The sequence below is a fragment of the Tachypleus tridentatus genome, chromosome 12 (genome assembly GCF_004210375.1).
Source record: "Tachypleus tridentatus isolate NWPU-2018 chromosome 12, ASM421037v1, whole genome shotgun sequence".
Taxonomy (NCBI): Eukaryota; Metazoa; Arthropoda; class Merostomata; order Xiphosura; family Limulidae; genus Tachypleus; species Tachypleus tridentatus.
This window is the reverse complement of record NC_134836.1, coordinates 98,272,635-98,291,320: the sequence shown is the minus strand read 5'-3', so window position 1 is coordinate 98,291,320 and position 18,686 is coordinate 98,272,635. Positions and strand designations below refer to the sequence as shown.

Below are 18,686 nucleotides of genomic sequence, written 5' to 3'. Positions count from 1 at the left end.
TAGTATGAATATTATTGATGGATTGTTAAGGCAGAATATTCATGATGAGTATACTGGTGTGAACGGCAACTGCCTGTAGCTAAAAACTCAATGCATAGGTCGACGTTTGGAAAGTTTTCTGTTTTTCGTCTTGTTGATCTGTGTTTTCTACTACAGGCAGTTGCCTTCCAGTCCAGCTCTTATCATTGATACGAATATGTTGTTTAGATTAGTCGTTTACGTAGGTAGTCTAAATATTGTAGAATACAGCACTAGACTTTCCCTAACTGAATCAAAAGTATTCGTTTCTTTTTGCTATCCTTGTCGTGTGTGGACGTGTTTGAAAACCTTTCCCACCCAGTAGCCTGTGAGAAATCATAGCCATAGTCAGAAATCTAGTTGATTTAGATCATTACTGTGACTAAAGATATATTTTACTTGTTCGTATGGTTTTTATTTCTTTTCCGTGTTCATTTTATTCTTTAGATAACATTTTATTAACCTATGCTTCTGCGGAAACTGTTGACTTTCAGTCGGGTATCAGTGAACTAATACTCCTGGAATACGAGTTACTTACACTTTTACCCCAACTTATACGGAGTACTGCTCGCCAACTTGAATACAGAAGCAGTTAAAATGCAGTAAATCGTAATGCTAATAAAATTTCGCTTTACTGACGTACTTTAATATTTTTATGCCTTTTTTATTACTACATAATTCACATATGAACTCTGCGAAAAGGAACTTAAAAACATCCTAGTGTCTTAACGTTAGTTCACGATACTTTGGGATCAGTTTATCAATTTAGAAGCACTAGCAATTTTTTATTTATTTTTATTTTGACTTAAAGAAATTTTGTTACTGCAATCTTCCTGTGACATTTGTGAGCAATATTTTCCCACAGTAAAATTTCGCGCCCGCTGCTGCTCAACTTACACCTTTATTAATAGATATTATAGATTTATTTAGTATTCGTTAATTTTAAAAATATATACTTCTATTATTAATTTTTAGATGTGGCTTTCCTATAATCTTAATCAGAGATTTTCAAATTTTTGTTTGTCTACAATAATACATTCAAACATGTATCCATGTAATTAAAGTCCATTTATAAAAACGAGAGTTTTTTTCAATGTTTTTTTAGTCTTTTGAAAACAGAAATATAACGATAATTTTATGTTTTCGAAATAGAATCAAAATTTCATAGTGAGGAGTTTTTGTTCTTCGTTTTCAATTTATCGTGTTTGCTAGATGTAAGAATTAGATACGTTAATGTTAGTGTTGAAGATTCCCAGTGGCTCAGCAGCAAGCCTAAAGGGTTAACACTAAAAACTGGATTTCAGTACTTGTGTTGGATGCAGCACATATAACACACTGTGTAGATTTGCGCTTAATAACAAAGCTTAAGCATTAGTTCCCATGATTGGTTCTAGAGGCAAAAGATTTAGTATTTGGATATTTCAATTAAGTGTTCAAATTTGGGCCATAGGAATTCGATCTTGTAGAATAATTTTCTTCTATTACTTTCTCTTGTGAGAATATTATCAGTTGTACCCTGATTGTTACGAACTATTATTTGACTCTATAATTTTCCAAAGCTCAGTTCTCTAACCAAAACCGCTGCGGTAAGTCTGTGGGAGCACACCTGATTGGCAGACCGCTGCGGTAAGTCTGTGGGAGCACACCTGATTGGCAGACCGCTGCGGTAAGTCTGTGGGAGCACACCTGATTGGCAGACCGCTGCGGTAAGTCTGTGGGAGCACACCTGATTGGCAGAACTTGTTTTATTTTACATAGAACAGCTGGAGAAAGATTCATGCAACTTTAATCTCGCTGTGACTGTATGCACTTGACAAAGTAATATACACCTTTGTGTACACAAGTTACCCTAAAATACTCGCTACCTCTCTCTGGTGTTAAAAAAATCTGAACGTTTGACTTCTATTAATCACTTTTGTTGTTAACTTCAACATCAACTACCTGTCTTTATCACTAATATATTTTCAGTATTTGTTCATCTTTATTCATGTTTCTTAAAACATCCTTATCAGAATGACTCTGATTTTTTCAATCACAAGCTTTTAACATAACTCCGTCATTTCTTGACCGATTTGATCTCTATTTACAGTTTTGGACTCAGGAGGTTAAACCCTTTTGTATATGTCTTTGATCACGCCCAAGGTTTCATAGATTAACTTACTATAATCCTGCCTAAAAGAATTTCTGGTGCCGCGATTATTGAGGTTTATCTCTTTTTTTTTATATATTTCAGTATAAGATCCTGTTTTATCTCCTTTTTTTCATCTTTATCTTGATGGTTGAATTTATTTCGAAACTGTATACTCCATATAAATAGACACTTTTCTATGTGCGCTTATATCGTTTGAATTTTCTTATATCTAAGTCAGCGACTTAAGTCAGCTGTATAAGATTTATAGATTGAATATGCAACGGAATTAATATTATCTTAATACCTATATTTCTTTCAGAAATGTATATAACTTATATTGTGCTGCACAAGTTCCGCCTGTTCCATAACTTTGTAAATGATTCTCGAGTGTAAGAATCAACAATATACATTTTACAAAAACACTAGGCCCGGCATAGCCAAGCGTGCTAAGGCGTGCGACTCGTAATCTGAGGATCGCGGGTTCGCATCCTTGTCGCGCCAAACATGCTCGCCCTTTCAGCCGTGGGTAAATTTATTGACGGTGAATCCCACTACTCGTTGGTAAAAGAGTAGCCCAAGAGTTGGCGGTGGGTGGTGCTGACTAGCTGCCTTCCCTCTAGTCTTACATTGTTAAATTAAAGACGACTAACACAAATAGCCCTCGTGTAGCTTTGTGCGAAATTCAAAAAACAAAGAAACAAAAACACTAGCGTATCTTCGAATATTGTTGGACCAACTGAACTTTCTAGAAGTAGAAGTGGGCCTAAAAATTATAAATCGATGCGACAAGAGACAGTTTTATAATATTGTTGGTCAGCTACAGTCAGTATACTATAAGCCTCGGAAGTTAGAATTGAGATAAATACTTGTTAATCGGAAAACTATAGATATTTGTCCAGGAACGTTTATACATTTTGAACATTGCGAACCGTTCAACTTCAGTGAAGTAATTTCGGACGTTAGTGTTTCTACGAGGGCATTAGATATTTTTGTCGGTACAAAACTTAAGTGTGCGTCAAGCTTGCTAGACGTCAAGAGAAGTGTATGGATGTATCAATAAATAATTAATTCTTTCTCCGCGAACATCATTAAAAGATTAAGTTCCAGACCAGATAGAAAAGCCATTTTTGTTTGTAAAATTCTTGTATATAAATCACTATTTGTAATAATCGTTATTATAAATTGTAGTGTTGTTTCTATAATAAAATATATTTGTGTTAAGAAAGAAAATTGTGTGTATCAATCTTACTGGCAAATATCATAAATATAATGCATATTGACATTCATTTAACTTCCAAATTGAAATTAAAATATCCTGCTATTTAAAAATCGTAATACTTAACTTACATAACATAATAAATCGGAGACTCGTACGATGTAAATAATAATACGTAAAAAAAAATATTAAACTGTCATTTTGCTGGCTTTTGTTTTGAATAATCCTTTACGATTAGAAACATTGTTAAAACAAAATCATGAAAACAGTTCTCATTTTTTTGAAACCATTAATTAAAAATAGATCGAAATGAAAATCCTCATTTCTTGATAAAACAAATTTTGTTGTTTTTTCTTATGCGCACAACTTCACAATAAATTGTCTATTCTGTGATATCCGCGGGGAATCTAGCCCCCATAATTCAGCGTTGTAAGTCCTCTAGTTTACGGAGTGGCATTCAGAGACTGTTAAAAATGTTGCTCATTCATATTACTTTGTGCCTGTACTTGTGTATTGCAAACAAATAACAACAAATCCCTTTATGCCTACCTACGACCATCTCTCGCACACAAAACAACTTTACATCTGGCCAAAGTTATATATGAGATATAATACTATAATTTTAATTTATATTAAAAGCAGTTTGGAATTTTGAAATTTAATTTCCTTGACATAGAGCATTTTCCTTTGTGGTTATTTAACTTTAATTTAATATTTTAATTAATAATTTAATTTTATTATGTAATCCTTTATCTTTTATTTATCCTAGTACCATGTTTACTTGTTGTCTCTTCTGTGCCATCAATTCGTTCTTTTTATAGATTACGTGAGTCGTATAATTTTACAATAATTCTAAAGGTAAACGTGTGGATACTTTAGTCTATTCAACAATAAACGTTCAGAGTTATATGAGGACTATCTGCGCTAGCCCTCCCTAATTTAGCAGCCTAAGGGAAGGCAGCTAGTCGTCACCACCCACCGCCAACTCTTGAGCTACGTGGGACTGACCGTCACTGATAAAGCTCCGACGGCTAAAAGGACGGGCATGTTTGGTATGAAGGGGATTCGAACCCGATCTCCTCAGAGTACCTTAGTCAATAAGCCATGCCGGGCCAAATTTTAAAATGTTGTGAAATATAAACTTTTTATACTTAAAGTATTAAAGTCATCAACAGTTTAATCCCACTGATCGAACTGTATGTTTCAATTAAAAATCAATCTAATATAAATATATTTCAATTATACATGTTCTTTTAGGTTTGGAGATGTGTGTGATTTATTATAATAAAGCCATATTGGACTATCTGCTGAGTCCATTGGAGACGTGTATAAAAAAACTAAGGCTTCACTAAGATTAACGACATGAATATCTAGAAATACTGAACAAAGCCAATTAGCGTATTAACTTTTATTATTAGTTATTTATCTCTAAAACTTTTTGCATACGAACATTTTTTTAAATATTATGTAACATCGTTATTTTTTAAAAAGCATCTGGTTTTGTCAGCGTAGGCGAGAAGATTGACTTTAAAAGCTAGTGGGAAGGATACAACACACACTTTTAGCTCTTATAATATTTTTCTTTCTGACTGAATAACGATATTTCACCGTCACTCTTAATGTACTCCCACGTCACCAAAGTTCTGAACTTTCATTTGCGACGATAGGACAAGAAAATAACCCTTAACCTGCCCTGGTTGTGGATTCGAATCGTGAAAGTCTTGCGCAGCCTATCACATACCCAAAAGTGAATGTCATATATCAAATACCATGCTTATTGTCATAAGATGTGGTTTTGTAACCTGGCTATTTTATATTACTGGAAGAAAAATGTCGTCTGTTTTTGAATATTTAGTATTCTTATTTTAATTCTATCTTATATAATTGAATGTGTATCTAAGTATTACCGCCTAGTGTTTATTTTGCCATAATTTGAACAAATTCCTAACTTTTTATCCATCTAAGTATACTTTCATGTTTAAAAAAGCTTGAGTGTGAAAATATTTAAAAAGGTCTGTTACTAATGGTTCACATTTAGACTCACGGTAATGCATCAATTTTCTAGAAGATAAACATTTTACAAATACGTAGGCAAACGTTATCTGACAACTGATGAATTCAGACATGCGAGTTATAAGCAAATAGTACGACATTCCTCACGTCAAGTTTGTCCTAATTTGGCATTTCAAATTGGAACTGGTATTTAAAACCTTCAATTAATGATTACACTATGATAGAGTAATAGTATAGAAGTGTTAGAATAACAGTAGCTTAAGAAATCCATTGTAACGTACCAGTAGTGCGTAGGATGGTTAACATCTTATTGCTGGGCAATAATAAACATATGTATCTATATGTGTATATTGTATGTATCTATATATAGCTTGTAATGTTGTACGGTTGTATGGTATAAATGGCTCTTTCACCTGAAATACGCCCAACTTCCTAAATTTGATAGGTCGAACGTAACCATAGCAACAGATCAATAAGTGCGAGTTCCTCGTCTTAACCTGGAGATTGCTGTGAACTATTAACGAAACTTTGAAATACTGGAGAAATTTTGAAAAAAAAATTCTTTCACTGATCACGCTTTATATTAAGACAGGTAGAACGCAAACGAGGTTCGTTGTCCTGTTGATTACAATGTGAAATTTTGGTGTACCAAAATTAATGTTATCAAGTGGAGAACTACCAGTTTTATAGAATTTGAATGATATTTTTAATGTGCTTCGGTCTTTTACCGGTCAAAAATGTCTAGAAACGACGACTTATAAAAGAGACATTAATACTTTAAACAATTATTTCTATTATTACTTGTGATTTTGAAGCTGAAGTAAAATTTATGTAATTTATAAAACTAGTCCTCCAGTTTTAGGCATACTTTTCGTAGCCATACTCTAAAGAGAGATTACAAGTTGAATGATCAAATAGTACCACATTAGTGACGTTAAAAGCTTTTTAACAGTTAAACACTACTTGTAGTTAAAAATAATAAAATAAGTGTTACATAGATAAATTGATACATGTTTCAAAGCTTTATAAAAAATATTACATCAATACCTTAATTGATAAGTTTACGGACTTACAATCCTAAAATCCGAGATTTAGTTCCCTGCAGTGGATAGAACGTTTGTTTGTTTGTTTTTGAATTTCGCGTTAAACTACTCACGGGCTATTTGCGCTAGCCGTCCCCAATTTAGCAGTGTAAGACTAGAGGGAAGGCAGCTAGTCATCACCACCCAACTCTTACCAACTTATAGTGGGATTGACCGTCACATTATAACGCCCCCACGGCTGAAAAGGCGAGCATGTTAGGTGCGACCGGGATTCGAACCAGTGACCCTCTGATTACGAGTCGAACGCTTTAACCCACCTGGCCATGTCGGGCCGAGGACAGAACGTAGATACCTTGTAATGTATAGCTAGCTATCTGTGATACAGAAGAAAGTGAAAAGTGTTTTAGTTTAAACTTAGTAGTCTAAAATTTTCAAAGATTCTTTTGGGTCATTACACCTTTAGAATTATTTCTTCAAGTCTTAGATCTACTTATCCAGTTCATTCTTTATGTTGTATTTGATTTTTCATTCAAATATCTTATATGTTCTCAAAGATATTCACGTTATTATTATTCATAAGTCATATTTCTTATCTCAAACCAGCAGTACGTATAGCCTCCTGTCTTCTATTTTAGTATGTAAGCGCGTATCAAAATACTTCCCTCCGACCACTTTAAGTACTTATCTATGTAAGGAATAATATGAAGCTAAAGTCATGGAAAACTTCTGGACTTTCCTGAGTGGTTGCGTCGACGCTTTCTTCAGTTGAAAAAGTATCTGATAAGGTTTTATTTTCTCTACGTTTATCGCAGTGATGGGGAAATACGACACCGTATCAGACAACACTTCTACACTTTGCTACGTTTTGAGGCAGAATTTAAAAAATATCGATTTTAGTAAACTGAAAATTAAATTTTTGTTTATAGGTACGAGTATATACAAAAATGTTAGTTTAGCAACGAAAGTTTAGCTTTGCTATCCAGATTTAAATTTTAAATAAAGCAATTTTTCATTTGGAATTACATTTCATTACAATAAATCATTACTAATGAGAACTCACTCCGTAAATATAAATAATTAACAAGAATATATTTGTTTTATGTAGTTCGAGATTAAGAATGAAGTGTCTGTACTTATCATAACACATAAATACGCTTCTTATCAAACATAAAACGGTCATCAAAGTAATACAATCAAGTATGTTGATTCATTGCTTGTAATTAAGCACAAAGCTCCACATGAAGATATCTGTGCTGGGCCCACCAGGGGTGTCGAAACCCGGTTTCTAGTGGTGTGAGTTCAAAGACATATCTCTGTGCTAGTTGTAAGATAGGCATTAATCTATGTAAATTAGGACATTCACTGCAAGCAAGTTTATAAGCAGTAAAACAAAACAAATTTTAACAAATTAAGTGATGATATTCACTGTAATTAATATTATAATCAGTAGAGCAATATCTACTTTAATAATCACAGTAAATGCTAATTGGGATATATTAGACTAATTTTCTTACAACAACCTTTAATGACGACAGATTCCAAAGTGAAATATCTATTGTCATTAACGTTTTGGTATTCCACCTTCAATAAGATGTTTTTCACTCTTATCCTAAGGCATAACAATGCTAGAAAACAACAACAACGACTTAACATCTTGGTTAAGGCAAACCACCAAAACGTTTATGATAGTTAATATATCGCTTATCATCGTTATTTCGTCAACATCACTCATCTTGACGTATCGTAACACCTTGTTTGAAGAAGAATTTCGAAACGGTCATGTTAGTAAATATATTGCTTAGTGTATTTATTGCCGCCATCTTCATTTCTATCCTGATGCAATATATAGTCAATAACCATAGCAGACTAGTGAAACTTAAACACTAAAACTGTTAGATGTTACATCTGGAATAATTCGTGATTAAAATATGACTCAAAAATGATCTACTGATGCAACAATTTGTACTCCAACAATAAAGCAATAAGTTTTACTCCAACTGTTTCGTTTCGAGTTTACTTACTGATTAAGTATTATTTTATTAGCAGTTACAACTTTTACAGTAAAGATTTGTTTTGTAGAGCAGGTACGACGTTCCGATTACTAGTGCAATTGTTTTAATTACCCAAGAAGATTTTAGTAACTAAATCAAGATTCAAAACTCGAACAATGTATTTTAAAGTTTATAATTACCAGTGACTACTTATACATGTGCATATCAATATGCGTGAACTTACAGATTATTTATGTATGGTTGAATAGAGAAAACAAAAATATTAAAAAAAAAGACTATAAAACAAAATTTGACATCATCAGTGATAAAAGGCCTAAAGCTTCTTAGAAACAATGAACACGTTGTCATTCAGAGCTGATAAAAAAAAATGGATCGTGATTTTACCAACCAAACAATATAATACTCTCATATATTAGACATATTGAAAGTTATCTCTAAGTTGATTTAGGCAAACTCTATACTTTTGTAAAGGAAAAACTATCACTTTTAAATTTTTATTATTTTTTGTATACAAACTAGCCAAGGAGACCAACAGTTTATAAAAACCCAAAAACCTTACGCCTAATTATTCCTTCTTATAATTCATTAAACTACAACTTGGTAAGCGCTTTAACTGGATTTTGGAATCTTATGTTTCCAAAATAAGCACCCAAATATAAAACACTTCAAACCTCCTATAACACAACGCAGTTTAAACAGTAACCTCATTACGTCCAGCTTTGATGTCATAAACCTTCAAACTCCTTGTCATAAGGCAATACAACTTATTAAAGAAATTATTTCATAAAATCTCAAGAAGAGATTCAAAATAAAATAGGGATACCTAATCAAACAGTTACAACTAGTTATATTTATTTACTTTCAATATAAAGATTCATGCTTCCCTCAGTTACATGGACTTGTCATGGGAAATCCATTATCAGATACAGTGGTCACTCTTTTCTTGCAACACATAGAACAAAACACCATAGTAACTTCCTTATATAAACCTGTATGTTGACTTAATTAAATACGCAGATGACGTTTGTTGCGGCTTACTTGTCAAGATCAACAAACAAAATTTATTCAACACATAGCCAACGCAAAGATAAACAATTCACCGTGTAAAATGAAAACACCTACACCATGAATTTTTAAACGTCGCAAGCACATGAACCCTCCAAGGCTCACCACTAAATTTCACAGAACAAAAAAAAAAAAAAACACATACAGTGAAAATTGCATAAACTGGTTTTCTAATTATATAATCCACCAAACGTTAGGCACCATGAGAAGCCTCCTAAAATTATCATACACTATAAGCACCACAGAAAACATCAATGAGGATGTAGTGCTTAATACAATGCTTTACTAGTGTTAAACAGTTTTCTACAAAGGAGTTACTGAAACTATTAGTGAATTAAAAACAGACGTACAAACAAGAGGTACCTAACAAACATACAAACTCAAATAATACTCTACAAAATAAAGGAAGCCTAACCACTTGCACTATGCCCTATATGGAAAATATTAACACACCTATATTGAGAATTACTTTAAAGACTAGCATATAAATATACCTTTAACATAACAACCAGATTATTTTTCGCCCTTAGGATGAAATTAAACACACCATGAAAAATATATAAAGAACCCATAATTTATAAAGAAAACTATTTAGTGTAAGTTTCATTATTTAGTTTATTTTGTGACTTCGTGTTTAATGATTGTTTAGTTTTTAAAACAAGAGAGTTGAAGATGGATTGGTTTAAAAGTGTTAGTTGTGACAGATTTAGGTACGTAACTCTATTAAAGCGTACGTTGTGTTTGTAATTACATTGTTGGCAGGGGTTTACTAGTATTGTTGACGTCACGTTACTCGAATATTCTGTGTTTTTCTCGTTATCTTAAGTAAGTATTGTTACCTTACAGTACTGCTTGCGTGGTTTGTTGAAACTTCGAGTCCTCAGTTACGCAAGATATAAAATATGGGCAACCAAGCAAGTGCAAGTTAATTAAAAAGAATTAAAGAAGTAAAGTAGAAAAAAATGTTCAGTTCAGTCAGAAAATTAGTTAGAAAGAAAATGTAAAATTAACCGGCGATATTTTAAAGTGAGTTTCACAGTTTAATTGAGATAAGAAAAAGAATTTATCTTGTCAAAGGGTGTTCTCAAGTATATGAACCCGTCTGCGTGGACTTTGACAAAAAGGAGACAATTATTTGAAGCTTAGAATATAAATGTGGTAACCCACGGGGTAGCATAAGTGAATTATTCACTGATGATATTGTGATAAGAGTAGAGAAAAATAGTTCGTCTTGTCAATAAGATTCTAAAGTAACTGAATCAGCCTAAGTGGGCTTTCGACAAGAGGAAAGAGAACTATTTAGAGTTTGAGATACAACAGTAATATTCATAGTGTAAGAAACCTGTGTATACACGTTTAACTTGTTTTGGATATAGTATTTTAAAACAAGTGGAGTGTGTGCGGTTCGTTTATTGTAAAATTTATCACCTACAAGTCACAGACACCTACTCTGAAAGAATCCTTAATCCACCTACATATTAAAAACCCTGACACTTACCCTACCATGAAGCATTTACAAAATAAAGTGTAACAACTACCCAGCCTGTTACAGAGGTGAAATAGTAAGTAAATTGAAGATTATTTTTAAAAACCAAAAACCACCATGTGCAAATATTTTGCAAACATATTCCATATTCTTTGTACATTTATTCACTTTTTTGCCGGTTCAGCCATAAATAAATCTATCACTTCCTGCAAATTGGCATGCGCATGCATGAATAACAACTACAATTTCTAACATTTAAATACACTGTTAGATTGTTGACTTAAATACTAAAACTTTCTTTACAGTTAAAACTTGTGTACTTAAAAATGATAAAATCAGTGTCGAGACGTCAAAGCTGGTATAAAAACAAATCCTTAGTGATAAGCTTAAGGGCTTCAATCGCTATAGTTCAGGGTTCGATCTTCGTCGTGGACACAGCGCAGATAATACAATGAGCAGATTTGTGTTACATCATATAAGGTATTCAAGCATCATTATCAATGTAACGAAGCTTTATTTTATACAAGTGCTTATATTTGTAGCATAACCTCTAACACTATGTAACACAAATTTTGATCCTGGATAGTATGTGTTATTTCTTAATTGCTTATGTTGTAAAAGTACAGAAAACAGCCATTATTCCCTTCAAACTTTGCTTTTGTACCTGGATAATAAAATTTAGAAATTAACTTATTTTTTATGTAAAAACGGACAATTTTGCATATTTTAATTTACATAAGGTCTGAATAAAACAACTTATGAATCAAGATTTACATGTATTTATATTAAAGTTATACAAAATGAACAAAAATGTTTAGAAGTGAGTAGTTTTTCGAGATTTGCGACTGTAATGTAAATCACTTTCACGTATCAGCCCTTAAATATAGTCTCGGCATTCGACTTTGTTAGACCAAGATCTCTGATCAAGTCATTGAGGTCTCTTTGGTTGGGGTAATATGGGTTTCTCTCACCAGCTGCACCTCTGAAATTGTAATCTGAATCTTCAACGTCTACCTCCTCTTCTGATTTGCTGCTCTCTTCTGAAGATGGATGCTTTTTCTTTGGTGGAGTGGGTACAAGGAGCTCAGAGCAATCTGGCACTGAGGCAATAGATGATGGAAGGTTCGGATACATGATAGGAAATGCATTCTTGCCAGTTTGATGTTTGGAAGGGTCCACCATGCAGAAATAGCAATTACTTGAGTGGTCAGTGAGTTCACGCCAAATTCTTGGAATAGCGAACTCCATGGCTCTCTTTTCCCCTCTGTACCATCCTGCAAAAGAACAAAATAAAATTGTTATTATGAAGAATAAATTTATTTCATCCACAACTAATGTGTAAGAGGTTCATGCAAAATATTTTACATGTGATATTCTTTTACACTATTGGAAATTTAAAAAAAATTAAGATATTTAAATTTTAAAATGTCTAAAATTTGCATAATATAAAATCTTATTATTGAAGCAAGTAAAAAATTGTCTGCCTTACCTTCTAGAGTTTTTTTGTAGTGCTCGCAGGTAAATCGAGGTGCCCAGGGTTTGTCTTGATCCCTGACAGGCATGCCGAAATATGCCTTGTAGGCTTCACACATATTAGCAGATGCTGTCACAGAGTACTTTCTCGCTCTTGTCTTGAAAAATTGGCCACATACATAGCAGAATGCGTCTGGAGGATACCTGCAGCTTCTTGGTGTCATCTGTGATAAAATCAGATAGATCAATGTGTTCACTTAAGCAGCTAAAACTAAACTGAAGTGGTAGTGGTGATCTCCTGTATATATATTACAATGGAAAGTTCTAGAAAATTCTAAAAGGTTCTTTAAAATTCTCGTAAGTTCTACAGCATTCTAAAAAGTTCTTAAAAATTCTTGTAAGTTCGAGAAAATTCTCTATCAACTACTCAGCACCGAATCTACCTGGAATGTTCTGGAAAATGGGTTAATTTGAAAATTTCGTTACCCAGGTCACAAAAGCCAAGCTTGAAGAGAAAATAGGTCTTTTCCATTTACTTTAGACATTAACAATTGGTAAATAACACTTTCTGCTCAGGAACAAGAAAAAGTAAAAATTTTGTTACATTGTGTGATTATCGAAATAATGGTTTTTCACTCTCGCAAACCTGTAATATCTAAATCTTTAACCGTTGTTTATTTTGATTTTAAATCAAACAGTAAAATGTAAAAATTCTCTTAAGGTTTTCAGACAAGATGGTCAAAATTATAAATATTGATCATTATTATCTTACTTTTTAAAAAATAAATTTAAAATCTTGATAAATAACAAACAACGTGTTTCTCCAAGAACGTGAAGTTACTCAATATAAGATATATAAATAAACACAATTTCAACATTTCTTTATGGGAAAAAGTATTGAACTATATAGTAAAATAAAACATTGCCAGAAATGTTGTAGAACAAACTCATAGAATATGATAAGTAATTATAAAATAAAGCTGTTCTCAGTCTATTTGTAGATTATACATTTTCTGGTAAGAGTAGAAACAGTTATTGTTTGTCGAGTTAAAATGAAAGCTATTCATCAAATTAAAAATAAAAAGATTCGCTAACAAAATGTGCTTCCCTTTTATAATTTAAAATACTAGGTGATATATAATTTATTGTTACGGTATTACACATGCTTTTACAAGTTTAGTCTGGTTCACGATGTTCTTCCAGTATAATACATAATACGCTTTTCAAACAACATTTTATTTTATTTTTTGTAATACATCTGAGTATCAAATAATTTTAACCACAAGCGTTGGACGTTTTAATATAATTGCGATTAAACCTGGAAATGTTTAGATGTAATTCAAATAATAAATAACACAAACATGTGATTTAATCTTTCGGAAATTTGCGGAATGTTGGAGAAGTTATATCATTGTGCGTCTTAATAATAACAGCACAAGTTAGAACATAACTCTTATTGTTAAGACCACGACAGAAAAAGACTAAATACTTATGATTCCTTCTCATGTTTTAATATTATTATTATTTTAATATTGTTAAATGTTCTGTTATTCAGTATTCTCAAACATTTCTCTTGATCTCTTTCAATTATTGTTTTCGCTTCTTATTTATTTTAAAATTTTCGTGCAAAGTTACAAAAAGATTACATGTGCATAGTTGTACCCAACTTTGAATTTCTATACCATGGGGAATGCAGCTAGTAAAGAATGCTGACTGCCAGGTCTCGTTTGACTGAAGAGTGAAATATGATCATTGCTCTTATAGTGAATTCACGGCCGAAAGTGAGAAGCTCGTTTTCCTGGAAACGAGACTAGAACAATAAACCATAAGATGTCTATGAGACTGTGAATGTTAACAGCTGGACCACATCCTATTCATTGTCTTTGTTGTCTGCTTTTGTTTTATAATAATATTTCCATATTACCTAGCGCAAATATTTTTCTTTTTTATCATCTCCTGGCCAATTTTTTCCCTTTGTTAGAACAGATTTAAAAGAGGCACCTTGAAGAAACTTCAAACCATTAAAATATTTCAAACCAAAAGTCAAGCTAAACTTCTTTCTTGACAATGTAAACATTAGCTGAATAACGTCAACGTAATGTATTTAATAAGAATATCACAGTCATCCGATGACGAAATAGATTTTATTTTATAATCACCTGATGATATTACTCACTTAAGAACAAATTTTACTCGATAATCACCTGATAATTTAACTCACCTACAAATGAATTTTATTTGATAATCACCTGATAATCACCTGATGATTTAATTCATTAAAGAAGGAATTTTACTTGATAATCACCTGATAATTTAATTCGCTCAAGAAGAATAGAATCTTCTCTTCTGTTAGAAGAAAAATATTTCTTCTAGGTTTCTATATAACAATGGTCGCTAATTTTGTTTCATGGAAATAATATTACTACGAAAATTTCTAGAAAATTCTCGTAGGTTCTACAGCATTCTAGAAAGTTCTTGAAAATTCTTGTAAGTTCGAAGTTTCTATATAACAATGGTCGCTAGTTTTGTTTCATGGAAATAATTTGGAACATTCGTTTTCAAAACGAGTCAAAAAATATCATTCGAATGTTGTATTACGAAAATGAATTAACATACACTATGAAAGAACCAAGATAATGCTTGGAATAGGAATCTTCTTCAGCTGAACGACTTTGTTTACAGTAGTAAGTACAGTGCCACTGTTTCAACAGATATAGTAAGTACAGAGCCACTCTTTCCAGAAATGGAATTTGTCGTCTATATCTTTAAACACAAAAGTAAATAACTTGAATTAATGTATTGATCCATGACATCTAGTTTAGATCGTTTCACGGACTTTCTCGAGAGCTTCTTTGCAGTAAACTCGTCTCGTATTCTCACAGATGTTAACATAGTGACACACTGGCAGATACTCAAGAGAATAAGCTAGAGTAAGATATACTCTCATTCCCTTTGTTCTCTATTTCACTACCAGAGGCTTTTAATAGAAATCCTAAGCTTTTGTTCAACAATGTGTTGACAGGATATTCACGTCGTTGTTCTACTTACGTCACATTACCTATAGTTGATTTATTATGCGCCTCTTTTCTGTGATGGTGGACCTGGAAACAAATGTATAAGTTGGGTCAATGTTAAAGCTAAAGTAACATTATCACGATAGCAATAATACGTTTCCTTTCTAAGCTATAATACTGATGCATTACTTTATTTCTTTCACTGTGGTGAAATATTTTATTCTAATATATATATTAGTTTGTTATAACCTAAGAACAAGCCGAAACAAAAATAAATTAAAAAGTAATAAACAAAAAACGACTGCGTTAATTTTAAGATCTCAGGGTACAAGTTATAATATGGGATATAAAATGTATCCTAGGTTTTGGAGGAGACTGTGGAATTAGGGCTCACATTGCGGTGAGGATACGCCGTCTATTAGTCTTAACCTCCATTCGCCAGTGTCACATAAAGAAATAAAATAAAAAAGTAGCAACAGATATAGAAATTAGGAGAGCGAGATGTGAGTGCTTAAGCCTACAACGTCCCACATCTACATCACCCTTCACTGCCTGCAGACAGTTGTGGGAAGGTGACAGCTCTCCAAAGTAAAGAAGGAAAAATTAATTGAAAAATAAGAATAAGAAAATAAGGTACTACCATGTTACTGGTAGGGTGTGGTTGTTTTAAAATGCAAAGCTACACAATCATTTCTTTGCTCACAACAAGTACTGAAACCCAGTTTTTAGCATCGTAAGCCTACGGGTTACTTTATTTGATTAATTAACTTGAAAGTTCTGATTAAAATACTGCTTGCATATCGAAGCCTCGTAAGTAATAATCTCTTTGTGGGTCAGCGGCAAGCTTACAAAATTAAAATGCTAAAATTCAGGGTTCGATTTCCAGCTGTAGACAAAGCCACAATCCTCGGGTATATTGAAGATTACATTAAATTCACGATCCCCAGGTAAGAATAATTATAACTTAACAGCCATGATCCTCAAATAGATTGACGGTAAGCTCAACAGATACGGTTATTGGGTAAACATAATGATTTAACAGACATAATTCTCTGGCAGAAGACAAGCATTGAAAACCAAATGTTCAGGATGAAGTTATAAATAACGTTAACAGTCAGAATTCTGAGGTAAAACTGAAAAAGAAACAGGTTCCTTTATACGATAAAATATAATATTTATGAAGATTACTGCCTACGTTAAAAGCAAAGCAGGTGGGTGGTTTAACTAGAACAATAGCAAGTCCAATTCTCAGAAATTGATGACGATAGCAGACAAGAAATTGTATAGAGGCTGGCGTTAACTTTAAGATACATATCTTATAGAGTTTGACAATTAATTTAATAATCAGAAAAATAACAGAGATTCAGACCTATGGAAGAATCATCTGTAAGAATAAAAATAGTGTTGAGTTGATTGCATAAGATAAATGATGCTCAACAGTAACAGTGTAACAAAATATATCTATTGTATAATAACATTATTTTATTTTCCAGTGGATCTAAACAGCAATCACATGTTCAGTGATAAATTATGTCAATTCAGTTTATCTTTGAACGCCATGTGTTTCTTATTTTACCAAATAACCTATGTTTCTTATCTCATGTGTCACACGTTTTGTACAGTAAAACCACATTTCTTTATCTCTTTAAATACGATATGTTTATCGCTCGAAATAGGATGTTTTGATTATCTTCTTTCCAAATTACGAGTTTCTTCTGTCTAAGAATCACGTTTCTTGTATTTTTTGATAAAATACGGTTTTTACTTTAGCGCTAATAGTTTTATTTGAAGTTAGGAGATATTTTCTCAGTTATTTTTTTAAATTATTTTTCACTATTAATCCTGCAGGTGGTGGAGACTCAAAAACAATAGGTTATTACATAATAGATTATTATATTTTTGTGTTTTTCTATCAGAAGATTGTCGTTTAAATCACTTTTTTCTGCATTTATCTAATAACTAAAGTTTAAACTCGCCTTTATACAAATTACTCTATTTATTCCCAACAAATTCTTTAGTGTCATTTGTGTGTTGTTTTTTTTTTTTTATGTGGATAGGTTACGGTCATTCCACTCCAGCTACGTGGGGCGGGAAGACGTTTTGCATGTTCTACGCCTTGGCAGGAATTCCATTAGGCCTAGTGATGTTTCAGAGTATAGGTGAACGGCTCAACACTTTCGTGGCTTATCTTCTGAAAACAGGTAAAAGATGTCTTAGGATGAAGAATGTGGAGGTTACGGAGACGAACCTCATCTGTTCAGTGTCAATTCTGTCTACGTTAGTGATGACCACAGGGGCTGCAGCTTTCTCCTGCTATGAACACTGGAACTACTTCGATGCTTTTTACTACTGTTTTATCACACTAACGACAATAGGCTTCGGTGATTACGTAGCTCTACAAAAAGAGAGTGCTCTTCAAAGCAAACCTGAGTATGTGGCCTTTAGTTTAGTATTTATACTTTTTGGCCTGTCTGTGGTATCCGCTGCCATGAATCTCTTGGTGCTGCGTTTCCTTACCATGAACACTGAGGACGAGCGTAGAGATGAGGCTGAAGCTCAGTCGGCAGCGCAAGAAGCCGTTCATGTCGAGGGCGACGTCATCACAGCTAATGGAAGTATAATTTCCGGTCATGGGCCTGATGCATCAGATTCTGATGACATCACTTCCGTTTGTTCGTGCACATGCTACCCACAAAAACGGACACCGAGACATAGACATTCCTTGAGGTCGCCTAATAGTGTAAAACATTTTAATATTTTCCCCATGCAAGTTTTCAGTGATTCAGATACAAGAGATGATGTCTTCAACTCTTTAAGTGTTGACGTAGACGGTAGTATTTTTTACTCACTAGAAGAATATAACCAAAAACGAGCTTCCATCTGACAAAGGGAAACTTAGCATATCATAATCTGAAGTGAATTTAACTTACCGAAGAACGATTTCTTTTTCTCAAGTCGACAGACGTCAATGTTCTGAAATCCACTTCTATGACTTTTGATTACTAGTCTCAGTTTTGTAACTGAAAATTAAAGTACTACAATAATAACGACTTTATCTGTTGATATTTCGATGCTTTTGAATTACTATAATTATAACAGGCTTGTATATATTTAGTTATTTAACACTATCTTACCATTTGTATATATATATATATATATATATATAAATTCCGATCTTATAATAGAACTCGGATTGTTTCAACAGTATCAACAGC

The 18,686-nt window shown here is 32.8% G+C and overlaps 2 protein-coding genes across 2 annotated transcripts in view; one reads left to right on the top strand and one right to left on the bottom strand.

The window, feature by feature from the left end:
* Nucleotides 1–18,678, top strand: part of LOC143234117 (two pore potassium channel protein sup-9-like) — a 58,597-nt gene extending 39,919 nt beyond the window's left edge. The window contains exon 2 of the mRNA XM_076471199.1: nucleotides 17,529–18,678. Within this exon, the coding sequence (XP_076327314.1) occupies nucleotides 17,529–18,355 (827 nt within the window). The 3' untranslated portion in view covers nucleotides 18,356–18,678. The remainder of the gene's footprint in view (nucleotides 1–17,528) is intronic.
* The window catches only part of LOC143234118 (uncharacterized), a 30,471-nt gene continuing 20,452 nt past the window's right edge, over nucleotides 8,668–18,686 (bottom strand). Inside the window, exons 2-3 of the mRNA XM_076471200.1 lie at nucleotides 12,474–12,681; nucleotides 8,668–12,258 (exon numbers count right to left, since the gene is read on the bottom strand). Coding sequence (XP_076327315.1) covers nucleotides 11,855–12,258; nucleotides 12,474–12,681 — 612 coding nt within the window. The 3' untranslated portion in view covers nucleotides 8,668–11,854. The remainder of the gene's footprint in view (nucleotides 12,259–12,473; nucleotides 12,682–18,686) is intronic.